We start from the raw sequence: 10,780 nt of genomic DNA, 5'->3' as shown, positions 1-10,780 counted from the left end.
TGTTATTACTAACCTCATTTTTCATGTATAAACATATATTTGTCCATACAAAGGTTTGAGATTTCAAGTGCACACCAAATTTTGAGATGCTTCTCCCTGTGTGCTAGTCAACTTCTGCTTTGCTAATACCACATAACAAGTTCAGAATTTTAGTGGCTTAATTATAAGCCTTGATTTCTTACTCATGAGTCACCTGTGGCTCAGCTGGGCATGGCTTCAGACTGGAGGTTGGATTTGGATCTGCTTCATGCGTCTCTCCTTCCAGGATACAGGCTGAGGGAGTATCACCCACCAGAAGCACAAGGAGGAAAGTAGAAACACAGAGTGCCTTCTACTCTGAGTGCCTTCTACTCTTCTACTCAGAGTGCCTCCACACCGGACTACTGCGCAGTCCATATGAAGGCAGTTCACATGGCCAAATCCAAAATCAGTTGAGCAGGGAACTGTATATTCCGCATGGCAAGTGCAAGGAGAAAACAAATTATGAGTGAAATATCTTATCTACACCCCCTGAAAATCCAACTTTCATCTTTTGCTGCTGATACCTAGAGGAATAATCGAGAAGACAGAACTGCGAATGGATGGTTTTCCTATCATCTCCTGCTGGCGAGATACAAACATTATCTCTTTTCTGTTTGCATTTCCCAGGTCTTTGCATCATGTTCGGAAAGAAAAAGAAAAAGATTGAAATATCTGGTCCATCCAACTTTGAACACAGGGTTCACACTGGGTTTGATCCGCAAGAACAGAAATTCACGGGCCTCCCGCAGCAGTGGCACAGCCTGTTAGCAGACACGGCCAACAGGCGGAAGCCCATGGTAGACCCTTCCTGCATCACACCCATCCAGCTGGCTCCTATGAAGGTATGGTGAGGATTCTGTCTTTATGTTGGCTTAAGAAGCATGTTCTCATTTAATGCAGTGCACCATATTTATAGGCAAGCTAGAAAATGCCTAAATCGTGTATTTGTTTTTAAGTATCTGCTGATTATCCACACTTACTCTTCAGTGATTATAATGTTCACCACTTATTGTAAATTGCAGCACATGAAAAGGAACTGCAACTTTCAGATGTGAGATTTTTTTTAATCAAACACATAAAATGCAATCACAAAATAGACAAGTCTTATTTCTACTTAAAAATGGTGTGTGTTGGGATGCCTGGGTGAAGCGTCCGACTTCAGCTCAGGTCATGATCTCACAGTTGGTGAGTTCGAGCCCTGCGTCGGCTCTGTGCTGACAGCATGGAGCCTGGAGCCTGCTTCAGGGAGTTCAGTCTCCCTCTCTCTCTGCCCTCCCCCACTCACACACTGTCTCTCTCTCTCTCTTAAAATTTTTTTTAAATAAAAATAAATAAATAAAATGGTGTTTGCTAGTCTTCATACTGAAGAATATTATCTACCCCCTCTGGTAAGTGTGGTCAGTAACCTCTGATGAAATAGGCAACCTTAAGGTGTTTTGAATTTGCCCTTTAGAATGTTTAACTTGCATATCAAATGTAACACTAACAGATTTTGACAATAATAAATGATTCATATGTATGTATATACACATACACACATAAACATACATGTCCACACACATATGTACCTTTTATATATAATCATGTTTATATACATATATATTCATATTTGTCTTCATTGTCTAAGAGAGAGCTGTTTCAAATAAAAATGAATCATTTGAGTCCCAGAATACAATATAATGTACCTTAAAGAAATGGCTAGTAGATTTTTGGCAAGGTCTGTTCATGAAGATAATTGCATTAAAGCAGAAAGGAGACACAGTAATTTCAAAATGTCAAGAGGCTATAAAGGAAATTCAGTCGTTGCTGTTTCCTTCTGCATCTCAGAATAAGAATTCTGTAGACCACCAAAAAATTGTCCAAAAGCTCCCTATGGGAGTTAAACATCATTGAAGTTTATCATCATGTTATGCAATAGGTCTCTTATTCATTGTATTAGCAGACATCTGAGCTACATGAAATAGCCTCTTCTGTGTAAACATGAATATTGAGTACATTGTGTGTTAGTGATTAGGCAAAACAAAAGTGGATGCATTTTTAAAGGATGCAGAGAAAGAGGCCTGGCTGATAAGTTACAGGAAATTCTTACAACATACCACCTGAGCTAAGTAAAGTAGAATTGTCATTCCATCATGTGCACACAGTCTTGGTCATTCTGTTCTGGTATTGAATGGGTAGGTCTGTCCCACCCAAAGATAAATACAGAGTCTTCTAATCTTGAATTTTGTGAGTTTGATTTTCTCATTAAGATTTAGAAACCTTTTAGGCCAGCTAAAATGTAAAATATTCAAAAGGTGGATATTGGAGAAGATACATCTTTGGGGACAAAAAGGAACCTCCCATTTAAAACAGATATTGACTGGTATTTAATAGAAATTAATCAAATAAATAAATAAACATATAAATAAATAAAATAAAAAAGGGGGCGCCTGGGTGACTCAGTTGGTTAAGTGTCTGACTTTTGGTCTCAGCTCAGGTCTTGATCTCAGGGTCATGAGTTCAAGCCTTGCATTGTGCTCCACACTGGGTGTGAAGCCTACTTGAAAAAATAAAAGTAAATAAATTTTAAAAAGAAATTGACCAATTAACCAACTCTACTGCTTGATATTAGGCCATATCCTACTACTGAACATGATTTTCTCCCTAAGAGAAGGCTAATGCTTAACTAATGAGTAAATAATGGAGTGAAAGAATTTGCTCTTTCTTTTTATTATTTTTCTCCTATGCCAAGTTTTTATAAAACCCAAACAATGGAATGTGCACTGTGCCCAGAAAAATTTTCTGCCATTGAGGCTCATGGTGAAGGAAAAACGCCCCAGTGAAACAATTATTGAGTGTCATTATTATTTGATGAGGAACAAGCTAGAAGGAGACAGAGTCTTAAAAACATCCTAGCTAAAGGCCCAGGACATGCACTGTCTTATTAGAGAGTGTGTCTATTATTGAGTAAGGACAGAGTATTATCTACGCACTGTGGTTTTTCATTCATCTGGGTCCTAGCAGGGCCTGGCGGGCAGTGAAGGAGGAGGTTACTATCTCAGTAATAATCCACCATGCTTGGTGAAGGTAGGACTTAACAGGACTTCTAGTTCATTTCTTCCATTTCTCAGATGGGCTAGCCCATTATCCTCTCTGACAGAATTTGCCAGCTCTGCTAAGAGTTGGACCAAGGTTTCCTAACTGCTGAACTTCTGGGCCTCATGATTCACTTACTCACTCTATGGGCTTTCTAGCCCTGATGCCCATGAGTGAGCCTCCAGTCTGTATGAAATGATAATATTTGTTATAGGCACTTAAATGCAAACTGCAAGATGACGGGAAAATATATCTCCAGTAGAGACCCAGGCCTGAATTATGGAAATTGGACCTCAGGCACAGTTTTGCCTGTGAGAAAGAAAATAAGAACGGACAAGGAATAACAAAACAGTAATCAGCTAGGTAGAATTTTCCCCAGAAAGAGTGGAGTTAATCAAACATTTTGAACTGAAGGACACCCAATAAATCTCTACTTGATACTTTCACCAACTGCTATAGATTGATCCTCTCCTCCAGATCCTGTGAGTGAAGTCAGTGCTGTCGACACGTGTTGGACAATATTGGTCTGAGAGAATCCTGCTGACTCCATAGCATCTCTAGAATCAGAAAAGCGTTCAAGGGGCCAAAGTATGCCACGTGGTTTGCATGATCTACTTTTTGGAAATGCCTTCTCTGGAGGAATCTTCCATAGTTTCAACATATTATGAATCATGCAGAATCTATCTCAGAAGTCAGAACAGTCCTCGAAATAAGCTATGCAGGAATTGACAGAAAGGAGTGAAAAGAATTATGCTGATAAAGCCATTTTGGCAAAGTTATTTAAGTAGACCAAACAATTCTAATTTTTTCAGGCTGTCCTTTAAAGGGGACAAAGAAAAATAAGAGATCACCACACGAAAGCAGTAAATGGAAGAAGTGTGTAGCACTTCAGTAAGCTTTAGGCAGGCTGGTTCTGAATGGAGATTCGCCATTGCGATTAATTCTCTGATTAGTGTTTCAGCTGTTCCTATTCGGAACCTTCTTTAAATTGCATATCACTCTTGCCAGGACGCTCTTTTTGTGTGTAGATTTATTGATGTCAGTGTATCTCAAACTATAGTCCATCAAAGTCACCTGGAGGGATTGCTAAAACAGATTGCTGGGCCCATCCCCCAAGTTTCTGATTCAGCAGAACTGGGATGGGGTCAGAATTTTACATTTCTAATAAGTTTCCAGGTGATGCTGATGTTGCTGGTCTGGAAACCGCACTTTAAGAACTTTGATTTAGGTAATTATAAAGGAATTCATCCACATAAGGTGTAATCGATCAAAGTTTATGCTGACCAGGATGTCCAAATGGTCAGAAATGTAACCAGAAGCCACAGGTTAGCTCAGATTTGTGTCAAAAGTTAAAGTTCATGTACTCAAGCCAAAGGCACGTAGGCAAACGAAGAAAATCTGAACCCCCAGAGACAGGGGGGATCCTTTTAGGACATTTGGTAAGTGTCTTTGAGAAATTCCTTTTTCTGTCTAATGTCATTTTGTCCACAAAGCATCATAAGCAATGTTACCAAAATTTCTGCTGAATTAGATGCATTTATTTAAGTGGCAGGTTGAATGGTCACATTGTTCTTGCACTCTGGTTCTCAAACTGGGGCTTTCATCAGAATCTCCTGAGTGGCTTGCCATAACCCAGATTCCCTAGCCCCAACCTAGAGATGCAGATTCAGGAGGTCTGGGGTGGGCCTTGTGATTTGTGGGTCTAACAAGCCCTCAGATGAGGCTGATGCTACTGATGAGTGGGGGGGGGGGGGTGGATACACTTTAAGAACCATTATTTTAGGTGGCCTGAAGTTAGAACTTAATGATCACTCTTGGTAACAGCGTGGAAATCATTTGAAAGATGCTGAAAAAAAAATACAGAGGATAATATTAAAAAGCCTTTGTATCCTCTATTTAAAATGAACAGATAGCATATTTTAATACTTGCTTCATATTGGTTTTCAGTTTCAAGTAGGGCTTTAGAAATAATAGTATTATTTGCCATATATATATATATATATATATATATATATATATATATATATTAGTACACAAGCAGGGGAGAGGGATAGATGGGGTGAGAGAATCTTTTTTTTTTTAATATTTATTTTTGAGGGAGAAAGAGAGACAGACAGACCGAGCATGAGTGGGGGAGGGGCAGAGAGAGAGGGAGACACAGAACCTGAAACAGGCTCCAGGCTCTGAACTGTCAGCACAGAGCCTGATGTGGGACTTGAACTCACAAACAGAGATCGCGACCTGAGCTGAAGTCAGACACGTAACCGACTGAGCCACCCAGGCACCCCTGGGGTGAGAGAATGTAAAGCAGGCTCCATGCTCAGTGAAGAGCCTGATATGGGGCTTAACCCTGGGATCATGACATGAGCCAAAATGAAAAGTCTGACGCTCAACCTACTGAGCCACCCAGGTGTTCCACGGCATATTGGAATTTTATTTAATGATGTCATACTGGATAGAATATTCTCCAAGTTGTTTCTTTTTACAACATTGTTTTGCTATAAATCATATTGATAGGCAGAAAATGAGTTTATTTAGAAATTAGAGGGGTTTTTTTATAGTTTACCCATTTCTCTACTAAAGGATATTGGCAAGTATTTGCTATTTATAAGTAATGTTGTTATGAGCATCTATATTTGTATCTCCTTGGGGACATGGTGAGAAATTTTTGTGTAACAGTTCTCAGAGTATGATCCAGAACTTCTCTCTTTGAGGGAGTCTGCAGGACCAAACCTGTTTTCCTAATACTAAGAGATCATATGCATTTTCTGCTCTCATTCTCTCCAAAATGTACAGTGGAGTTTCCCAGAAGCTACGTGATACGTCTTGACATCACTGGGTCTGATGCCTAATGGATTGGTGCTTTGTATTCTTTTATTTTTTTAAGTTTATTTATTTTGAGAGAGACAGAGACAGCGTAAGTGGGGGAGGGGCAGAGAGAGAGGGAGAGAGAGGGAGAGGGAGAGAATCCCAAGCAGGCTCTACACTGTCAGCACAGAGCCTTGACATAGGGTCCGAACTCATGAGACTGTGAGATCATGACCTGAGCCGAAACCAGGAGTCAGACGCTTAACTGACTGAGCCAACCAGGCACCCTTTGTGCTTGTATTCTTAAGTTTTTGTTTGTTTTGTTTTGTTTTCTTTAATGTTATTTACTTATTTAGTTATTTTGAGGGGCAGAGAGAAAGTGGGGGAGGGGCAGCAAGAGAGGGAGGCACAGAATCCGAGGCAGGCTCTCCATGCTGGCAGTGCAGAGCCTGATATGGGGCTCAATCTTAACAAACCATGAGATCATGTCCTTGAGGCTAAACCAAGAGTCAAATGCCTAACCAACTCAGCCACCCAGGCGCCCCTCTTAAGTTTTAAATGTTTCTCAGTTTTAATTTCAAATACAGTAAATGTTACTAGATACAACATAAACCAAAGTATTTTGTGGTATGCCCTTAATAATTATAACAGGTTCTTGAGGGCAAAAAGATTGAGAGCCACTATGTTTGGGCTGATATCAAATTTGATTATCTGTGGCTTCTACAACTTGCTCCTCACACACTACCAATACTTTTTAGGTGTGGGGGGGGTATTTTGGGGAAAATAGAGATTTTTGTCTTCTCTAGCTGGCTGATAATCTTCTAGTCTGTACAACTGTCTCAGAGATCATTGAATGTAATACTCCATCCCTTTCAGTGTCACAGAATATAATTTGTCTAAACTGAGACTTGTGGCATCATTGAAAATCCCTGCATCCTTACTCACCATCTCCTTCTCAAATTTATCTTTCAATCCTTTCTGGCAGTCTTTTTTTTTTTTTTTTTTTAATCTTTTAAGTTTGAAGAAGCACAGAGAATACCAAAGCAAAATTCTCTGGGTCTGCTTCATCTTTGTCATCTTCAGTGTTTTCTAGTCTTCCAGTCTTACAGAGTTGAGGCTCTCCTTGCTCATTAACCGCCTCCCCCCCAACCCCGGCCATCACATCAAAAACTGCCCTACTCTCAGAAACAGGGAAAAATCAAGAGAGGTAAATGCTCAGGTGTGGCCACTCCGTTCTTGAGGACTTGTGGCACCATTTTGTATTCTCCCCTAGCAGAGCTTATGTAAAAAGCTCATCAAAGAATGCTTCCATTGTAATTACTCTGTGATTCTCTATCCTCTCTCTGTTTTCATGATTCACAGTTTTGCATTCAGGATCTACGTGTTTAGAGCCACATCATCCTTCTTAGTTGCATTTCTGTGGGCTTCATCATTTCCTTGAAAATGTTTGTAATCAACTTTCTTGAAGTATGAGACAACTCTGACATTTTCTGGCATTTATTTCCTTTTGACCCAAGGGAAGAGTTTCTCCCAAATATCCTTCTCATTTCAATGTGGCTGATGTGCAATTCCTCATTGGTCAGAATTAAGTTTGGAGGGATGTTTTCTTTGAGTACCACCTCCACCTTTTGAGAGTTGTCACCAAGGGGTTTAAAGTGTGTATCGGGTGGTTGTTATGCTCTTAGCTGAAATGACTCGCAGCAATTCTGAGAGCTGAGGACGGCCCCATCGTGACCTTTTGGCTCCCATGCCTATTTAATGTCTTATAACATGAAAGCCTCACACACCTTCCAGCTGGGCTGAGTGGCTCCTGCCCTTCTATTTTCATCCTGATGTTTTCCACTGGGTGCCCTCTTAAAGCTCATGGATTCCTCATAATTTTCTTAAGTCCTTGTGGCTATACATCTTCCTCCTTTTAGATCTGTTTCTACTGAAATATACTATTGAACATAGAAGCGCCTTTCTTACAACCTGAAATTCAATACCTTGGTGTTCACCCAGCTGGGCACTTAGAAATGGAAGGGAGCCGGCACACTGGAATCGAGGTCCGGCATCTGCCGATTCATAAACTGCATGGCTTTAGATAAGCGGTTTGCCTACTTCTTTGAACAGAAGTCTCCTTATCCATACAATGAAGCTGCTAATATTTCTCTTGCAAGCTTACATAGCCAGATCCTAATTGTCTAAGAGCTTTGGCATGTGGAGAAGAATGCATTCCATTGTTTTACTTTAGGTCAATAATGCGATAAAATTACAGATCTGTTAAGCAGTTTTTTTAGTAAAATATCCCTTATTATTAAATTAATTCTGTAAATCATAGTACCTTATACAGTTAGATTAATTTGTCACAATCTCTCAAATATTTCAAGAAAATCAGAGGTGGGGTATGTTAAGTTTTCTTGGCTGCTTCAACCATAAACACTTAAAATAAATGCACATAAACAACAGTAAAAACACATAAAATATAATAAGGTAATTGAATGTGTTGTTAAACTAACACTTAGCCTAATATAAAAATATTGATTGTGGCATTGTTAAGAATATGCACAGGGGTTGCCAACCCTTGTTTGTTAACTCAGAGCCAGTTCTAAGATCTATATCATTAAAACCCACAGGATACAAAAAAATTTTTTATATTAATTTCATTCATTCATCCATTTATTGAATGCTCACTGTGTGCGTGGTGTTGTTCTGGGTCAGGGGTTGCTTATGTGAACAAAGAGTGCCAGGTGCCTGTTCTGGGGACCTTGAATTCTCACGGGAAGACAGACAATGATCATTTAAAAATAAGCAAACAACAGCTTCAGGAGCAGTAAATGTGAAGAATATAAAACATAATAAGATAAAGCAACTGAGGGTATGGGGAAGCTATTTGGAGTCCTTGAGTAGAGTCCTTCTGGGAAGGTGACAAGAGAACCGGGAGAATCCCCAGGAGGGGGAGAAATTCACAGATGGAAGGAAAAACCAGTGCAAAGACCCTGTGGTAGGAAAAGGTATGGAGACTATAAAGGACGAACAGGTGACTGTGAGGCTAGAGCAGAGTGGGTCGGGGAGAGGAGCAGGAGATGTGGTCAGATGGGTAAGAGGGTCTGGATGAGTGGCTTTCATCAGCCACAGACAGGACTTTGCCATTAGTTAACCCCCCATGCATGAGGGACTCAAGTTGCAGATCAAGAAATTGTTCTATTATGAAATGAATCGATTCATTTAAAGGTCAGATCCAATTTAAACTGTGCCAACTCTATTGTTTTGATATGCCATCCAGTAGGTTTTAGGGGTATTATTAGTTAAATAGGCATGAAGAGTTGAGATTCAGGGAGTCCTTCTAACTACGTGATGTTGACAAACGTTCTTACAGAAGAAATAGGGTGTGTGTTCTAAAGACTGATTTTTTTGAGAAGGAAAATCTAATTATAAAAGGCAGTCTGTTGGGCAGATAACTGGTATTTTAAAACCTCTCGTCAAAAACACCGCCCGAAAAGATGTACAGCACTCTCCGTTGAGTTGACTGAAACCAACACAGTCATGAGGAGAAAGTTACCTCCTCTGCTAACTGCTGAAGTTATCACTGGTGTTTCCACACTTGCAAAACCAGTGAGGGTAACCATTGTTTTGGTGCCTATAGTGTTCTAGAATTCCTCCTCCAATTTTTAGTATGCCTTCTTAACCTTCCCATGGCTGCAGAGACTATGGAAGAGAAACATCACACTGGCCCCTAAATTCTCTCACTTGCCTAAATTCAGGAGACTAGACTTGGGCACAAGGTAACCTTTGTTCCAAAGGAATAGACCAAGCCAAAACCAAAGCCAGATGTATTGTATACCTTCATTTCTATAATCCAATCATATCTGGAAGCTTCTGAAAGCAGTTTTTGCTTGTATCAATGAAATTAGTGTTTGATGTGTCCCACGCCTGCCCCACCCCGCTCCATGCACAGATACACGAATGCACACGCACACACGCACACGCACAGATACACCCACACCCCCGAAAGTTAAAAAAGTAAAAATTGTCATCAACCACTTATAAGTACCATCTTTCTTCTTTCCCTGCAGTGTTTTATTTAAACTGCCTTAACATTGCCTTTCAAAGGTGGGGCAGCCTTAAACTCAGATGGCCTAGTTGTTACTTCACAAATAACAAAGGCTGATGTTTTCAGGGGAGAGGGAACCATCATAGGAAGGTTATCACTGCGGGTATCACCCCTTCCTCCCTTTTGAGGAGGGCAGAATATTAGACACACTCCTCCTCCAGGCCTCTTGGCTGTTCATCCAGACACCCAGGGTGGCAGTTCTGTAACCACAAATGAGAGGATCCCACACCTGCAACTCACTGAAGCAAGCACAAAATAACTGGGCTTTCCTACTCCATGATCTTGGAACTTGGGAGATGGATTCTAGGCTCCCAGTGAAGATTGGACCATGAAGACCTCATGAAGGAATGCTCACAGTCACTCCCTGTCAAGAGTTTAGTATCCATAGTCACCCTCAAGACGAAGATAAACACGAATGGAATGTACCATGTACTAAGTGATTGTCAATATTGGGTTGTATTGGGAAGTAATCTATGACTGACAGGTCTGTTTCTGAATGGCTCCTCTCACAGATGAAAATGCCTTTGCCAGCATCCCTGCAGTGACCGTGGTCTCCTCCTCTGACTCCAGAGAGGAGATAGAACAGCTCCCACACATTGACAGGATATAGGCACGGGTTCTGTGTCCACCTCAAGGATTGTTTGAACCCAGTACTAGTCCCAGAGCAGATGCTGGTGTGAGGCAAAGCAGGCATCAAACCTGTAGTAATCTGTGGATTATGTAGAAATATCATAGAAAACAGGCCTGACCCAAACCCAGAATATTGTTACTAAACATTGGAGA

At 40.5% G+C, this 10,780-nt stretch overlaps 1 protein-coding gene across 1 annotated transcript in view; it reads left to right on the top strand.

Annotated features, from left to right (window-relative positions):
- Positions 1–659: 659 nt before the first annotated feature.
- The window catches only part of PAK5 (p21 (RAC1) activated kinase 5), a 101,993-nt gene continuing 91,872 nt past the window's right edge, over positions 660–10,780 (top strand). The window contains exon 1 of the mRNA XM_007086817.3: positions 660–863. Coding sequence (XP_007086879.1) covers positions 660–863 — 204 coding nt within the window. The remainder of the gene's footprint in view (positions 864–10,780) is intronic.

Source organism: Panthera tigris, chromosome A3 (genome assembly GCF_018350195.1).
Source record: "Panthera tigris isolate Pti1 chromosome A3, P.tigris_Pti1_mat1.1, whole genome shotgun sequence".
NCBI classification, from domain to species: Eukaryota; Metazoa; Chordata; class Mammalia; order Carnivora; family Felidae; genus Panthera; species Panthera tigris.
This window is presented reverse-complemented; position numbering and strand designations above follow the sequence as displayed.